Below are 19,126 nucleotides of genomic sequence, written 5' to 3'. Positions count from 1 at the left end.
ACAGCCCACAATGTCTTGTGCTGTGCTCACTACCCTCTGTAATACTTTCCTGTCCGCGGCTGTCAGACCAGCATACAAAGTTTCCAGCTCCACAAAGAGAGGTTTGAGGAACATGGTAAATTTAGCTTTCAAAAAGAAGAGGATCAGGTAATATAACATTCTTCCAAGCACCCTTTCCAAGGAGAACTCAGTCCTGTACTTCTCAAGGCTCAATCTTAGATTCCAGTTTGTAGCAAAAACTTCCTAGGGGTAAGAATTCAACAGTTAATCAACCAATGAGCGCTCATTTTCCAGAAATGCTCAAGGAGAGACAAGACAGCAATCTATCAAGATGCTTTAATTTGGATTCCTGCACCAAGCAGAGATCAGGACTCAGATGTCTAAAAGCCTTCTTAAAACTCTAAACAATCAACTTTGTTTTTTATCTCTTTCCTGACAAAGCCAAAAGGGAGGCTGCAAAACCATTATTCTCCTAGCCAACTATTACCTCAGCAACTGCTTCATAGGGTGGGGTGTGAGAGAAGATAATGAGGGAGATAGGAGCCAATATTTATTTCCAAGTTATTGGAAGCAAAATTTACTTCAAAAAAGACTGGAAAGAGTATCTTATATTGTCTTCTTTATTTATACCTTTGTCTGGGAGCCCAAGAGGTCATGCAAAGTATTCTATTTTCCCCAAAATAACACTGAGAAATAAATTGGACTAAGAGTGTGTCTGGTCCAAAGTCACCTAGTAAGTTTTCAAGACTGGGGAGAGACTCAAAACTGTGTCTCCTCCGGGCCAGTCCAACATTTCAACTAATACACCGCATTAACAGTTCTCTTTACCATTATAAATCATCCTTCCCTCAATTTATTCCATTCCAGTTTAACTGACAGCGTAATGTCTCCAGAGGATAAGTGACTAAACCTGAGTCATAACATAGTCCATGACTTACATACTTGCATCAAATACTGTGACACAAATAAGAGTAGTATTTGCATTATAAAGTTACTGCATCCATGTCATCATTCTCATGTAATCTTGATTTCCTGAAGGTGCCTCTACATTATGACCCCCTGGGAGCTGTAAAACCAGCATTTGGAAGGTCCCGGGCAAAGAAAGCTATCATATATTAATTACAAAAGTTACAATATTGCCTATTTTGAGTACTCTGTTATATTAATGACATAAAATTCAAATCTCTGCTCCTCTTGTGTTTTATTTTATTCCCATTTTGTCTTCGGAGATTGTTGATTATGCTATTTATCTATTTTTCAAGAAATACTTTAATCACCATAATATCCATCATCACCAGAGGGATACTGTGGTGATTAAAATATCCCTATATTTTAATTATCATATTTTTATAGACATGCTTTGGATGGGGATACTGCATGACATGTTGTGCAGTTTTCAGATCTAGAGTGTATCCTATACCAAATACAAAGTACTAAAAGAAAATAATAATACCAAACAGCACAAAGAACACTGATCTGGACATTTCTTAAGGCAGCTCAAAAGTACTCTAACATACTTTGCTCTGCCTTCACTTCCACCTAAGTATTATTCTGTCTCAGCACTGAGGCTAATAATGGGATCTCTCCTGCTTCACTGTGCTGATACGTATATTGAGCTCCTGTCATGAAAGAATCTCACATGAAAGAATCAAATTCTGCCATGAGCTCAACCTAGGAAAAAATGCCCAGGAACTAGAGGGGCACAAAGCAACTAAAGGAGGTATAGAGATCCTTAACTATATTTTCATCATAACAATGCATAGATTGCATTTATGACAAAGCTTGTTCTGGGAGAGGAAGAAAAAACACTTTCATATTGGATCAGGAAAACAATAAATAATTACTTGGGGATGAGACATAGACGAGGACATAGATGAGGACATTATCCACAAAAATTATTACTGGAGAATCCTTTTGTCATGGTTAGGACAATATTTTAGATCTCCAAAAATGTCAAGAGGTATCCTCAGCCATAAGATTGCCCACTCATATAATATTCTCAACATTCTACAATCTTTCCTATACATTATTGGTAATTGGTAATGCCTTCAAGTCAACCTACACGTCCCTAATTTAGCACCATACAGATTACAGAAGCCTACCTTATTATTGATATATCAAACATATTATATTATATTTATATAATATTGCCTCTATTATTTTTACATGGGGCAAACATATCAATACATCTTCCTCTTCCTATTTTCCCTAAAACAACCAGTCTGTGAGATGAGTTGGGGTAAGTGATGATCATCACTCATTATGCCATTATGATATTCAATCTGAACTTTTTCAGAGAATTTTTTTACAAAACAAACACAGCATTCTTTAGGATACTATGAAACACTATTAATATTAATATTAGTAAGCAATAGTAGTATATCATTCATACTACTGTATACAGTGGCGTAGCGTGGGTTGTCAGCACCCGGGGCAAGGCAAGTAATTTGCACCCCCTAACCCGTGGATTTTAGCACTCGAGTCTCTTCCACTAGATTAGTTAAAGAAACCCTTACCCCCTAAGCACATGTATTGTTTGTTATGAAAATACTGATGTAATTAAAGTAAAATGTATCTAATGCGCCCCCCCCAGATGTTGCGCCCGGTGCGGCCGGCCCCCCCTGCACCCCACACGCTACGCCACTGACTGTATATCACTCATGCTACTATAATCTGAAAACTATTTAAATAAGTGTTGTAACAACAATTTACTTAGTCTATGAATGCAAACAAAATGAGTGGTGTGAAAAAAACCAAGCAATCTGAACAAATATCTCTGCACATGGGAGAACAGAGGTGTGCAATAATATCTTCTGTAGGAGAAATATATAAGCTCCAGTGGGCATTTAACAAACTTGGCATTCTGACAAATATAAAGAGTAAAGCAAAAACTGCTTCTACAGTCAGCTAATAATAGCATATTTGTATTTTTCAGCCTCTTATTGCAGAAAATAATATAAGAATACTTTGATGTTTTTGCAGGAAAAAAAACCCTTGGATGAGGTTGCTGAATCTTGCAATCTTCAATACAATATTAAGGGTAGCCCAAAAGAGAATATGCAACAATTCAGGACTCAGGAAAAAATACTAATCCTAGATCTCACATCTTAGCTAACCTTCCAATCATCCTGCAAAATAGATCAGTATTAGTAGCTTGCCTAAAGCCTGCTAGAGACTTACTCAGGAAAGTCCCGTGGTGGCACAGTGGTTAGAATGAAGTATTGCAGGCTAATTCTGCTGACTGCCAGCCGATCAATTCTCACTGACTCAAGGTTGACTCAGCTTTCCATCCAAGATCAATAAAATGAGGACGCAGATTGTTGGAGGCAATCTGTAACCCGCTTAGACAGGGCTGTAAAGCACTGTGAAACGGTATATAAATCTAAGTGCTATTGCTATTACTACCATACTGTAGACAGTAAGTCTCTAGTTCAAAATTTCTTTGCAGCTAAACCTTCTCTTATATTGCCAAAAATTACAGGAAAGGCTCTGTTACATCTATACAGCTGAAAAGCTAGCTAAGCTTTCCCAATGGAACATAATGTGAAACATACTATACACAAAAAAATTAAGAAATGATGCAAATACCATGAATTGGGTGACCAAGAGAAAAGGTCCTACTGAATGTCTGCATTGATTCAGAGGTTCAGTTTTCAAATAAGCATACTCAGAGGTGGGCTGTTACTCAGCTGAAATCTACACTTGGAGGTAGATCCAACTGTAGATCAGGCTGCTAGATACGCAAGCCAGACTATAAACATAAAGCTAATGCCAAACTCAGCAAATATGTAAAAAAAAATCACAAGGCTTGACATCCCTTTAGTCTCTGGCATGATTCATGCCATTTCTTTATTTTAAACTGCACGTTACAATTGAAATGCCAAGCCTGATGGCTAAGTAATAATCAAAAAGGCTAGGCTAAAGAAATAATGTGCAAATCCACGAAAAACTGGAAGCATGTCAAATATAAAAATTTCTCAGAGTAATAAAAACAACAGTAATGTTAGTTCAAAGATCTACCCTCGGGTGGCAATTCTGTCTCCATGAAGTGAAACACCATTTAATATAACAGCTTTAAAACAAATACAATTTTTATATCCCTATTTTTACCACTTCATCCAGATTCATTTGGAATAAATCAAATTTATTTATGAGAAATTTCAAATTGGCAGAATAACCTGACAAGAATGTTCGTCAGCTATCATGGCTGTTTTTTTATCCAAGAGCAATACCTATGTACTGTAGATTGGAGTCAATATAACATAAGTAAATAAATTACATCTCAGCAATAACAGGGTCGTATCGATGGGTCTATGATGCAACTTTTGACCTACCAGACCAAATATAGCATTTCTGCTACTTAATATAATTGGATTGTTATTTGACAAACTTCAACTTTAAATGTCAAACAGGCATCAAAATAGGATGAGGTACCACATGTCCATGGCTAGTGGGCTATGATCAACTTGTATAATTGAGCTTATTAGTGTCAGCTCGACTGTCATGATTGGAAAATTGCCTGAGGCAATAATGCAAGCTACTGGCAATAGAAGTGTGAATCTTTAGTTTTGCTTAAATCACAGATATGTAGTGAGAGCTTCATCTCAAAGTGTATTTTTTCTGTTTGCTTTAAACCAGTGGAGATATTATTAGTTACAAAATAATATACATGAGTAAGTTACTGTAATGTAAAAAAATAGACTTGTATCAAGGTTTAAAAAGGACTTATTAACATAGTTCTTCAGTGAATTTCACCCAATATATATTTTGTTTACATAACTAAATCTTGGGTTTGCTCAGATACAAAGATAGCTTATTAGTACATGAAATTAAGCTGATTGTCCATATTGTTGTCATACAGAGGGTGGAACTGAAGTAGATAGAATCAAGGCAGTGATGGGATTCAAATACGTGAACAACAGGTTCTCTGTGTGGATGCTGCTTCCGGAAGTCCATTCTGGGCCTGGGCAACAAAAAAATTAGCTACTGGTTCTGCCAAAGTGATGCAAACTGGCTGAATCCCACCACTAAATCAAGGAGACTCACCACATCCAAGGCACATTTGTGAAAATCAGCCCTCTGTGCATTTTATTCTCACTGTAAATTAACATGGTATTAGTCATATCCTTTGGTCTTACACAGTTGCTTTTTCTTTATTAAATAGCTAACAAAGGAGTGAGAACAATGTAGCTTAAGCAGAGCAATAAACCTTGCTTTTCCATTGTCTTCCTTAGAATTGCATTCCTGAATAAATTTTTGGTTTAAAAAATGGAGGTATGAACAACCAAACCACCTGACAAACATAACTGAGGCTGAAATAACTACTGCAACTGTTATATTAATCAGAAGCTCATTTCCATTGAAACATCTGTGAGTCCTCACCTATTTTAATGGGAACAAATTCCCATTAATTATGTAATCTTATATCCGTTTACTCTGGCCAGGTTCATTGAGTTCAGCATGAAGTAGCTTTAATGGTAACTTAGTAAAATGGGGATAATGATCTATGGATATAGTTATTCCCAAAAAAGGGAGTATTGGTAATAGTATTTCTTGAAGAAACATTACAATATTTTGAAGAGTGCAAAGTGGGTCCAACTTATATAATTCAAACACAAGTTTAAGAAATTATAGCAAAGCTACCAAAGTACATTTACCTTTGGTCTAAAGCTACTTGCACTGGGCTAATGTTTGTGCATTAATGGTGTTTTTTTTAAAAAAAATACCAGCCTTATATATGTTTTGTTCTTTTTAGATATTTACGAGTAATATGAATGTATAAGGTTTTTATGTATTTCTTAATAGCTCACATAAAGCAAACTAAGAACTGGACAAAAATAGTTCTCATTGCTTGTTGGAAATAGGTCCCTGAAGGTTTAACTCTGTGCATATGATTTTCCCTTAAGAAAATGCTTGGCACTTAAAGATAGTTACATTCTTTTTATATTGTTCCTCAACTAATACAGAATTAAAAACAACAAGCAACTACTTTTCTTTTTCCATTCAATCATGTCCAACTCTTGGAGTCCCTACAGATTTCTTGCCAAGGTTTTTCAGAAGTGGTTTGCCATTGCCTCCATCCCAGGGCTGAGAGAAAGTGGCTAGCCCAAGATCACCCAACTGGCTTTGTATCTAAGGCAGACTAGAATTCACTGTCTCCTAATTTCTAGCCTGATGCCTTAAGTGCTACAGTTAGTCCTCAGCTTATGACCAAAAGTGGGACCAGAACTTCCCTTGCTAAGCTAGATGGTTGTTAAGTGACTTGTGACCAATTTTACAATTTTTTTTGCCATGGCCATTAAGTGAACCACACAATTGTTAAGTAAAACGTGCAATCATAAAGTGAATCCAGCTTCCTTCATAAACTCGTAAGCCAGCTGGGCAAGTCACATGACCCTGGGATGCTATAATCATCATAAATCCATGCCAGTTAACAAGAGCCTAAATTTTAATCATGTGACTGCAAGGACTGTGATGACTGTTTAAGTGTGAGAACCAGTCATAGCTCTGTCATACCTTAGAACAGTTGCTAAATGAATTGTTGTAAGCATTGGACCAGGTATACACCAAACTGGATCTCTATTACATATTAAATGATTAAGCTGTTTTTGTTTAAGAGGACTGCAAATTATGCTTTACTGTGAACAAGAATTATGTTGTCTTTGGAAAACTGTTGATACATGGGAGGTCTTAGAATAAATTATTGGGGCAGCAGATCACCAAACTCTCATTTGCTTTGTGAACAGACACTAAGGTCAACAAAACAAAATACTGTTCACAGAATAATACCCTGAAGTCACTCTACAGTCCCAGTTACAACAGGAAGTCATGTCACAGCACTTCATGTGTTGAACTGAACCCAAATTGCTCACTCAACTAAGATGAGAGACAAACATAAAAAAGGGGATTTGTATTACTTTTACAGAAGTGGTGTCTCCTGAGGGCCTAAATGCAATCTCTCCATCTTCAAAGAACAGCATAGCTTAAAAGAAATAGTGATGTTCAGTAAGATGACAAGGGTGCTTTTGAATAACAGGCCAAGTCCCCTTTTATATCCTCTATAACAGAAATAATTATTTCTCCTAAGTAGAACATTGGAAATGGTGTCTGGAAAAAGTTAAATAATTTATCATGGCAATGTTACCCTGTGGTGAGATCGGTGGCCAATAAATTTAATAAATAAAATAAAATAAAAAATAACATAAAATAGTTTAAGAATAATTGAATGAAGAACTAAAAATTCAGTATGCTATACATAATTGTCCAACAATTATCAGCATGTGACTTTTTTCTTGGGGTAAGCTCTCATAAAGAAATAGAAAATTGCAAGGAATCCTATTTATGCTATTTATTTATATGTTTATATTCAATCCTTCCTCTATTTGGAGCAAATAATTATTCAGACTCATTACCATTAATTTCCTGGTATTCTCCATGGCTTGCTGCCAATATACAAATCAACTTACAATCACAATAATAATCATAATTATTATAGGTGACAGGCTCTTATTAATCCTTCTAAAGACCACCAAAGCATTTCATCTTTAGGAAGAAGAAACAGAGTTGAAATTGCCCTGGTTCAAATCCCTACTTGAGACTTAAAGCATCCTTATATTATTCTGTTCAAAAAAGGCGGCTTGTATATCTTACCATACTCAATGGTTCTGTTCAGTTATGGTACTTCATATTCCAGGATATCCCATATCTTTACTTAACAATACAATATTTGATACTGCACTTCCCCCCTTTAAATGAGTTGCTCCAAGCAGTTAGCAAAACAAAAGAGCAAACATACAATAAAACAGTAATTCTTTTATGAAATTACACCCCCGCCCCATAAAATAGCCTGACAGGACTACTGAAAGAAGCGGAGTTATTGACAAATAGGATAAGCCTCTCTAGAATCAAACATTCATTTAATTATAAAGTTGTTTAGATGGTGGCAGAAGACAGATTCCAAAGAAAATATTTAGATAAAAGCTTCCACAGAACATTTCTTGTGATTTTCTATTTATTTTGCCTCCAAAGGCAAGGGTACATATTTTCTCCCAAACACTAGCTCTAATGACCCCATAATAGCTGGCCAGTTTTTCCTGATCAATGACATTATTAGGAGCCTCTAACCCCCCCCCAATTTTTTCCTCTAAAAAAATCTTAATATTTCTACAAATCTCAGGACTGCTTCAAGCCTTTCTAATATCTCAATGTTGGGTTTGGCCAGTGTCATTTTGGATACATATAAACGGCATTCCACTTATTAGTATAAGAAATAAATTCCATCTGGCTCTTTGAAATATTTCAGCAGAACTTAAAAGGAATTCTTTTCAAAGCTTCTACCTATTTGACAATCTAAGCAAAAATACAGTGGGTCTTTCAAATTAATTTTGAATGTACAATATTAAGTAAAATCTACAAATGAAATCTGCAAGTGACATATGCAGCAAGAGTGGAGACAGGGCCAACTCAAACCATGGTGCTCCCCCCACCAATAGACCCCAACAAGAAGTTAACCAGAGCGATAGCTGAACTTTACTTCAAAGTGACTATAGGACATATAACAAGAACGCTCATAGCTCTGCTTTCCACCACTCTAAAATCTGCTGCCTGAGGCACCTGCCTCATTTTGTCTATGGAGTCTCCAATGCTTTCGGAGCTTGGTTATTTTCTTGCAGACGTTTCATTACCCAACTGGAACTGCAACTGCAACTGCAACTGCAACTACAACCATACAACCCTCAGAGAGAATCAAGGAGTTCACAGTTTAACCCTGAGCTACCTATAGGTAGTCCTTGACTTACGATCATAGTTCAAAAATCCATTGTTTAAAAATTTGAAGTTACAATAGTGCTGAAACAAGTGACTTACCACTTGTCCTCAAAGTTACGACTGTCACACCATCCCTATGGATACATGATCACAATTCACTAGCACTGATCATAATTTGCTATCTTCCCAACCAGCTTCTGACAAGCAAAGTCAACTGGGAAGCCAGCAGGATAGCTTGTAAACTATGATCACGTGATGTCTCTCTTAATGACCATGGTGATTCACTTAATGACTGCAGCAACAAAGGTTATAAACTAGAGTGCAGTCACATGATGCTTCACTTAATGACCACATCACTTAACAATGAATTTTCCAGTCCCAATTGTGGTCATAAGCTGAGGACTATCTGAATATTCTCTTCTATTGGAATCACTTTGTCTAATATCAGGGCCACCCATAGGCGGAATCACAAATTCTCTATGGATCTTTTTCCTCCCTCTCTCTTCCTCCCAGAGAGACAATCATTTTGCCTTTTTAAAAAGCAAAACAACAATGAAAGCATTTTTTAAAAAAATCTAACTGCAGTATAAAATCCAGAGAATTTTCAGAGGAATTCAATTGGGAATGAAAGGGCATGCATTTCTAGTCACAAACTGTAATAAATTAAAATTGCACTCATAAACTTTCATTTTACTGGGTTAACAAGCATCCCAATCTTTATTAGATTAACTCCCATAATTCCTTAGTTTTTTATTTGATTATGGGTATTGATTCAACAATAAAATATTGTAGGTTTGGCACACTGCAAAGACCATAGTTTAGCACTTAGTTTCTCATATGTAGGAACTGTCAGAGGAGGGAGAATAGAACAGAATAGAAATTGTTATATTAATCTTGATTAAACATCAATTTAGCTGGAAATATTGGAATTAGATCTCCCAACATAGCTGATGGGCACCAGGTTGGCAAAGACTGAGCTCTGTCATCACAGTGTATAGCTGTGGCTGATGAAATCATATCCTCATAATTGCCTGCAAGAACAATTCTGCAGCTGGAACAAACACTCTGTGGTGGCAACGTGGATGTTTTCAAGACATCCAAATATAGTTGAAGGAGAAGATGCCAAGTATTTTACCACAGTTCTGCCACCACAATTGATGGCTTTCCGTATTTACTGTAATCCTGATACAATTTTCTTTGCAACACATGCTCCCTCATTTAACATACCACAATGTCTGTAATTCCTTATTTCTCTTGTAACTGCAGCCAAAAAAACAACTCTCCTTCTGTTTTGCTATTTAAAAAAAATAAAGAATAACAGTGGACTAGAACTTACCTTTCCAAAGAAATGGAAACAAAACAAAGCAGAAAGAAATAACTAGCTGTCAAAAAATACAACTTTTTGGTTTAGTATATCAAAGAATTTTGTTCATATATTTGAAAATAAGAATCGATATCACAGCTGTAGCATTACTGAGTCAAGACTATATGCTTCCAGCCACACAGAGGAAATCTATATGAAATTATGCAGTCAATAGCAAGTGATAAAATAGAAATTGTTCAGAATTGTGAGGATTTTTTTACGTTTAATTCAGAAAGACCCTGAGAAAGCTGAACAGAAATACAGTCAGTAAAACACTCCTCCTGATATTCCCTTGAACTATAGTCCCCAATGACTCACAGAGACTTCAAAGCAAATATACATAAATATTTGCCAAATGTGATTCAGCATTATCTGAATAGGTACCTCATGTCTCGGACAATAACCAGCTTGCTGCTTCAGGGTGATGCAACTTGTAGTTAAGATCATATGGAAGAGACCAGATGGGGGAATGTCCTTCTGTTTATCAAAAAAAAAAAAAAATCTCAAAGGGCATTTCCACTCTTTCATTCACAGTTTGAATACAACCAGATTTCACCTTAAAACTTTGAGAACAGTGCTACAGAACAGAGATGTCCAACCTTGGCAACTTCAATTTTCAGAATTCCCCAGCCATCCCTGCTATAGCAGCTGAAATTTGGAGAAAGGGGAAGAAACAAGAGCTACCATAATTTCCTAACAATGGGAGAATGGATGGCTTACATCACGGGTGTCAAACTCGCTACGTCATATGACACGTTGCGACATATCGCGACTCTTTTTGCATTGCTGGCAATGGGGTGGGCATGGCTTCGGCACTCTGGCTTACATGCTCTTTCTCAGATAAAATGACTTGAGTAAAAGGACCGTATTTGCTTCAATTTCAGATACACCACACCTGAAGCCACAAGACATAGGCTCATCATTGATACTGTGAAGCTGAACTACTTTGAAGCTAATTTGAAACAACACAAACTGCCATAAATTCTCAGGAACTTAAGAGGATTGGTCCAGAATATTCTAATTTCTCTTTAACTCATCTATTCCTTTGCATTTTCTTCAGTTCAGTTTAGCAAGGAACAGGCTCTTTGCACTCATCCTACACACTTGAATGAATTCATGTTTAATGTAACAATATGGATCAAACCCATAATTTTTAATCACCTTAACTTTTATCGGTTTTATCATGATGGAGATTCGTACTGTATTGTTCTATTCAAACAAAAAATGAATCAAGTCAGCCAACCAGAACTTAATGCAACACACACACACACAAACATATGCACACCACACCTTACCTCTCTGATGGATCCTGGGCACCACTTAGTCAAGCCCTTGAAATTTTTCAAGTAACGCAGTGTGCTATAAGTTGAATTATCTTTGAAAAATGATTCCTAATTCCAGTTGGATCATCTCAGAGCTGCTAACATTTTTAGTGGGATGGATTAAAGCAATCATATTTCAGTGTGTTAGCAGATACACAGGCAACCAGTCTGCTTCTAGGAAAAACCTGAATTTCACCACATCATATTGGAGATGTGGATCTAAAGATAGTTTTCTGCTCTGTTTACCTGTCCATATAATAGAACATCCGCAGAAGAAGGATGTTCCTCTTCTTTGCTTTACACAATTGATTTCACAAGTGAAATTAAATAGGGAATTATCAGACAAAAGGCTTTCTCAGCTGCATGGTCAATTATGGAGCATGGTCCCCTACAAAACTCACATGGAATTCTCACTACTATTGGTTCAACATCAGGTAACTTCAATCCAGTTCAATGTATCTGTTATCCACTGTTCTGTTTCTATATATGTATTATTTTTAAAGGCTTACCGGTAGTTTTAAATGCAGCATTAAATCTTAATCATGCAAAATTATGATGATCAGTTTTTCTATTACATCAATAAAGACCCAGTTCATTATATATCTCATCAATCCTGGTCTGTAAATCTAGGATAGTTGATAGTGTCTTTCCATCATAAAACTTTTTTTTTGCTATCCTTCATGCTCAATAGATCTACAACTTTTTATATAATTTATATCCCAATTTGGGATATACAATTCAAATCACTTTCACATCTATAAACTAGATCACTGTTCACAAAAATGTACAGATATTAATCCAAAACATGGCCAGAGCAGATATGTACTATTTCGTTTATCATTTTTCACTTTCAACATGATGAAATTGACAAGTATCTTTTCCAATGCTCAATTTTTCACAATTAAGACTGAAAGTCTTCTAATATATTCCACTTATTTGTTTATTTAAAAAACCCAGTAGCTGAAACACTCTAGGCAGCTTACAATAAAACACTCTAAAATATAATGTGAGTAAGAACATTCAATATATAAAATGAAATATTTTTCATATGAAATATATTTCTTATAAAATGAAATATTCATATAAAATGAAAAATGAAATACTTGATATGTTTATATGAAATAAATATTTGACAAATTAGACTAGAATGAACATCTTAAACTAGAAAAATGTGGGATAGACAGCATCACCGCCAGATGGGTTTGTAACTGGCTGACAAACCATATTCAATCGGTAGTCCTTAATAATACTATATCTACATGGAAGGAAGGAAGCAGTGGGGCTCCACAAAGTTCTTTCTTAGGCCCAGTACTCTTCAATAACTTCATGACTGTTGTGCTGGGTTTGCCACCAGCCATATTGTGAAGTTCGCAGATGATACAACAGTAATGGGCCTTATTCATGATGACAATGTGGAAGCTTACTGCAAGGAGGTTGAGGGGTTGGTGAACTGGTGTAAGGAAAAAACAGCCTAGTTTTAAATACCGGAAAAAACACAAGATATCATTGTCGATTTCAGAAAAGGCAGGCACTTCTCTGTTCATTAATGATTCACCTGTGGAGATGGTTACCAGCATAAAATTCCTGGGTGTGCAGCTAACATGTAGGCTGGCTTGGTCGCTCAACAGTGAGAAACTGGTGAAGCGGGCACAGCAGTGCCTGCACTTTCTGCGTCACATGAGAAAAGCTCATCTTCCTTCCCCTGTCCTGACCACTTTCTACAGGCGGACCGATTAAGAGCATCCTGTCATACAGCATCACAGTCTGGTTTGGAACCATCATTGCTTCAGACAGGAAGGTGGTGCAGAGAGTGGTGAGGATGGCCGAAAAGTTCATTGGCAGTTCCCTCCCTCCCATCCAGGACATAGCATAGCACAGAAACTTGTTTGAACAGTGTTCGTAAGATTATCTGGGACACATCCTTTTCACAACCTGTTTTCCTTGTTACCCTCTGGGAGGAGGCTTCGTGGTATCCGTAGCAGAACATCCAGATTCAGCCATAGCTTCATTCCATACAGCATTAACCTTGTGAACTCTCAGGCTTCCTCCTTCCATTATATAATCAAGATGGACAGTATTTAATATTTTACTGTTATGTATATGTAGGGGTGTGGGTCTATATACATATGTTGTATATAGTATGTTTTACGTGTGTGTCATGTATGTGTTTCATTTTGAGAGTGGGCAACTAAATTTCATTTTTGATGTGTGCTTTTGTCCCCACAGTAAAAAATGACAAAAAAGATTATCTTATCTTATCTTATCTTATCTTATCTTATCTTATCTTATCATCTTATCTTATCTTAAATGTCTTAGATGAGGCAATACAGTAGAAGGGGAACTCATCAAATTTGCAGATGACATTAAGCTGACAAAAAGGCAAGCTCAGGATCCAAAAAGATCTTGACAGATTTGAACAAAGTGCCTTATCCAACAACCATGAAATTTAATGTGAAGAAAAGCAAGGTTTTACACATAGGCAGGAAAAACCAAAAGTACAAGATTATGTGAAACCTGGCTCAAAAACAGTAACTGTGACATAGACCTTGGAGTCCTAGCTGATGATCACTTAAACATGAGTCAGCAGTGTGTGGCAGCAGCCACAGCTAATACAATCCATGGTTGTATAAACAGGGGCATAGAATCAAAATCACATGAAGTATTAGTACCGTTTTATAAAGCCTTAGTAAGACCACATCTGGAATACTGCATCCTGTTTGGTTACCACATTACAAAAAAAGATGTTGATACTTTGAAGGAAAAAAAAAGTGCAAAGAAGAGCAACTAAAATGATTAAGGGCCTGGAGACAAAAATATATAAAGAATGGTTGCAGGAATTGGGTATGGCCAGTCTAGACTAAAGAAGAACTAGGGGGGACATGATAGCAGTATTTCAGTATTTGAGGGGCTGCCACAAACAAGAGAGGGTCAACCTATTCTCCAAAGCACCAGAAGGCAAGACAAGAAACAATGGATGGATACTAATCAAGGAGAGAAGCAACTTTGATCGGGTGCCGCCGATCAAAGAATGCCGATTGGTGACCCCCAGGGGGAGAGCGTTCTCTGTGGGCGCGCCAGACCTTTGGAACAGCTTACCGGTGGAGCTCCGGACGGCCCCCGACCTTCGCTCCTTCCGGCGCGATCTCAAAACTTTCTTTTTCGAACAAGCTGGCCTGGTCTGACGGGATGGGGTTGGGTTTTTATAAATAGTTTTAATTGTAATATGTATTAATTTTAAGGGCATAATGTTTAATGGCTTTTTAATTTTTGTATAATATTTTTATTGTGTATTGCCCTGTTCACCGCCCTGAGTCCTTCGGGAGAAGGGCGGTATAGAAATCAAATTATTAAATTAAATTAAATTAAATTAAAATTAAGGAGAAACTTCCTAACAGTGAGGACAATTAACCAATGGAATAGGTTGCCTTCAGAAATTGTAGGTGCTTCATCACTGGAGGTTTAAAAAAAAAGACTGGACATCTACCTATCTGAAATGATATAGGGTCTCCTGCTTGAGGAGGGGGTTGGACTGGAAGACGTCCAAGGTCCTTCCAGCTCTATACTGATTGACTGATAAAAACACCATATGAATTAAACAGCAGCATGGCAGTCCTTCAAAAATCCATTAATTTAACTTAATCAAGTTAAAATCAATTTAAAAACCAGGAATAATCTAATAATCTTCATCTGGTAATAAAATAATGCCAGTGTAGGTGCCAGTTGACCCTCTCTAGGGAGAAAAGTCCAAAAATGAGATAATACCAAAGTAAAAGCTCCCTCTTTGGAAAGGCCCACCTCACCTCCTTTGATGAAGAGACCTGGAGGAGCTAATTAGATGATCTTATAGTCCAGGTAGGTACATATGGGAGAAGGTGCACCTTCAGGTAACCTGGTCCTAAGTCAAAAAAAATATATGCAGCTCATTAAGTTTACTCAGAGATACATATCTGAGGTAAGTAGAGGACCATATAACTTCTGTGTAAGCACAATTAATTCTCTCCACATTCAATCCAACTCCCAGTCACCACAAGACTTGTGTTATATAAAATATTTAAAGATCTGGCTACCAGTTATAGTAACTCATTACAGCAAACTGAATATCTAAAACCAGCTTGAAAAAAATATTTGACAATAAGTAAAAATTACTAAAGTAATTTTAACGTGTAAAAAAAGAGGTTGTCTGCAATGATGATATTTTAAGCTATGCAAAGGAATTCTCATTATTTCTTTGTGTGTGGGGGGGCATATCAACAATCAAACTAGGAAAGAACAGAGAAGGTAAAATTAAGGCCACTTCAAAACACAGAGAAGGAAAAGGGAAATCTGAAGCATTCTCAGATTTCAGCTGGGCTTTCACTCTTGCTATTCAGCAATGATGCCTGCATTACAAATGGAGAATCACAAATGCATTCTTCTCCAGAGAGTGAAATTCAGTATCTATTGCAAATTTCTCAGATTCAGCATAAGATGAACTACATCTAACCTTGAACAAGGGGAAAGGAAGAGCTAGAAGAATAATGCTACAGTATTTTGATTATTCCACAAATATACTGGGATAAAGGCATGTTCAAGAGCTGCAGCTAAACTCATATTCTCAAGCACTTTAACAGCAGATATCATCAGGAATTTTATCCATCAAAGAGACTTTCTCTCCAACAACTTCTCCACAAAAGAATTTGGGCAATGGAGGACAGAGTTTCCTCTACAATAGGTTCAGGGGTTTTTTTTGAGCCACAACTTTACCCATCCCTGCCAGAAAATAAACCTTTTCACAAAGTCCATAGAATATTTGAAAAGACATGCAAAACATTCTTTCTTCTCTGATGTCCTTTTCCCCACTACAATAATATACACTGGGTATGCCCAAGATGAAACCTACTGGTTTTGAAAATGAGCCAACTGCAAATGTAACCCTAATTATTTTAAAAATATTATTTCCCAGAAATCATGACATATGGTTGAGCATTCTCATAAGCCCTGATTTATAAGATGCTTATTCATCTTTCTTTTTCCCTGGGGGAGGGGGGAGGAGGAGGGAAACAACTGCACCCACCTCTTCCCATCATAATCCAAAATTCCGTTTGGATCAATCAAACACAACTCAGTGATGCCAGACTGGATTTGCAAACAGATCCAAAACTGTCACATTCAGAATCACCATGGTATCATGTTCTCCTAGAGTCCTCCACTGAATTCAACAGACTGAAGTAATGAAGGAGAGGTTTGAATGAAAAATACGCTAGACAGTTTAACTGGAGTGTTAAATCACCACTCTAACACTCACGCGCCCCCCCCCCTTTCAAAGGATTGTTTTTATGGTCCTGTCTTCTTATCCCATCTCTTTCCATCTGCAATTTTCGGACAGATTTTGTTTAAATAAAAAACGTATCCCAAGAGTTATCGATAAGTCTTCGCAAAGAACTAAGGCCCCTCGAGTTCAGAAGTCTGCTCCCCCCCACCAAAAAAAAAATCCCAGGAGGAAAAAAACATTTTCTACCCGTCAAATAAAAATATAATGGCTCTCTCCTCTTCCCTTCCCCCCCGTTTCACATACCATTAAGCAGAGCCGAAAACCCCGTGCCCCTCCTGTTTAAAAAGTTTTGATCTTTGCAAATGACCTTAGCAAAACTTCTGCGCAGCAGATGTGGGAACAGCGGGGGCGTCTCATCCTTCCTCCCGCTCCGGATTGATTCCCCGTCCCGCCGCCCCTCTTTCTCCAATTTGAGGCCGAAGCCAGTTTCTGAACCAAGAAAGGGGAGTATATATAGTTTATATACTCCAAGAAAGGGGAGTATATAAAGTATATATATATATATATACTCCCTCTCCCTCCCCCCAATTCTTCCAAGGCGCCCCAGGATCGAGCTAAATTGCCGGTTAATGCAGAACGGAGAAGACAGGAAAAGTTCCCCAAGAGTTAGAGCAGGAAAGGCGAGGCAACCACTGACCGAGGGGATGGAAATCGTCCGAATCCACACAAGCTCTCCTCGCAACTGCTTCTTGCCCTGCTTCACCCTCCCCACATGAAATTAAAACAACCTCTTACCGCCTCGCCCGAGACGCAGGCCGTTAAGGCGACGGCGAGCACCATCCACACGTTCCACATTATTCCTGCGTTTGCAGCTCTCGCTGCGGCCCGCGACGAAAGCAGAGGCGAGAGAGGGCGCCCCGCAGATCCCCAACGGAGCGATCTGCCACCCGGGCAGCGCTGCTGACTACGATCCGGCCGGAGCGACGGCCCTCCCTCGCTGGCTCCCCCCTCGCTCTCCTGCCTCCTCTCGGCTCCTTTCACCCGCCGCTCCTCACTTGTCGGCGCGCTTCAGGGCGGAGTTGGCCGGCTGGCGGGGAGCGGAGGAGGTGGGTGGATGGATGGGGAGGTGGGTGGGCTGCTATCCGCCGGTCCGCGGGCCCCCGAGCTCGCCTGCCAGGCTCGCCTGCCGCGCCTGCCCCTCCGCCGCTCTCGAAGCTGCGGGCGCAAAGAACAAAGTTTGCAGTCGGGGCAGCAGCGGAGCAGGCGACGCGCGAGCGCCCGAGTGTTTTCCTCTCTCCCCCTGCAGGATGGGGAGGAAAAGCCGAGCCGAACCAGGCGAGCCGGTCCTCAACCGCTTCCACTTCGCCTGGCCTCGCTTTTCTTTCGCCGTCTGCGAGGAAGCGACTCCTAGTTAAAGCCTGGCGAAATTCCTGCAGGATTACAACACAGATTGGCAGGTCCTTCAGCCACTGGGAGGGCGTTCGCCGCGGCAGCCCGGGCTCGGTTTGGCCTCTTGCGAAGCCCGGCTAATCCCTCCCCGGGACCGCTACCCACCTCTCCTCCTCTGCTTCTTCGCCTCCTGCTTGCGCGCCTCGGCCGCCCGGCCTCCCCCGCTCCCTCGCGCCTGCTCCGCCTGCTCCACGTTGGGTGCCCCGGGAAAGCGCTCCGCCGGCGGTCCTGGCAGCGAGCGGGTCGCGCTGCCCGTTTGGATCGAGCGACGCTCTCCCGACATCGGCCCCGGCGCTTCGCCTTCTGCCTGCGAGAAAGGCAGAGTTTGAGACGGAGAGGCAGAAGTGCCGCCAGATACTTGCAGAGGTGCAACTTAAAGTGGCCCTTTGCTGGTATTTGCTAATGAAAGAACGTCCAACTGAACCAACGTGTTGGCTTGCTTGGACTATTTAAATGTCCTATGCAGAGGCATCTGCATGATTCAAACTGCCCTCCTAGGGGCATACATGCTCTGAAAAAGCACTTTTCCGTTTTCCAGAATCCATGTAGTCTCTCTCTCTCTCTCTCTCTCTCTCTCTCTCTCTCTCTCTCTCTCTCTCTCTCTCTCTCTCTCTCTCTCTCTCTGTGTGTGTGTGTGTGTGTGTGTGTGTGTGTCTTCAAGTCAAGTCTCTGCAGTGTCCTTGGTAATATTTTTGAGAAGTGCCTTGCCATTGCTTCTTTCCTAGGACTGAGAGACAATGACTGGCCCAAGCTCAGCCAGCTGACTTTGCCTAAGGCAAGACTAGAACTCACAGTCTCCCAGTTTCTATCCTGATGCCTTAATCATTGCACCAAACAGGTAATGACTCCGTTCCCTGACCACAGACCATCTCCGCTAGGTAGCTAAGGAACTGCTTGACTACTGCAAACATTTTTCTGAGCATATGGCCTTTTTTCTTGTGGTATTTCCACCTTTGACTATCAGCCATGATGGGG

General features: G+C 39.2%; 1 protein-coding gene across 2 annotated transcripts in view; it reads right to left on the bottom strand.

Annotated features, from left to right (window-relative positions):
• SDC2 (syndecan 2) overlaps positions 1-18,076 on the bottom strand; it is an 81,530-nt gene extending 63,454 nt beyond the window's left edge. For both annotated transcript variants that reach the window (XM_081322163.1, XM_081322164.1), the window contains exon 1: positions 17,498-18,076. In XM_081322163.1, coding sequence (XP_081178289.1) covers positions 17,498-17,557 — 60 coding nt within the window. In that variant the 5' untranslated portion in view covers positions 17,558-18,076. The remainder of the gene's footprint in view (positions 1-17,497) is intronic.
• Positions 18,077-19,126: the final 1,050 nt, after the last annotated feature.

Source organism: Vipera berus (assembly GCF_964194415.1).
Source record: "Vipera berus genome assembly, chromosome: 3".
Lineage (NCBI taxonomy): Eukaryota > Metazoa > Chordata > Lepidosauria > Squamata > Viperidae > Vipera > Vipera berus.
The sequence above is the reverse complement of the archived record's forward strand: the minus strand, read 5'-3'. Positions and strand labels throughout refer to the sequence as shown.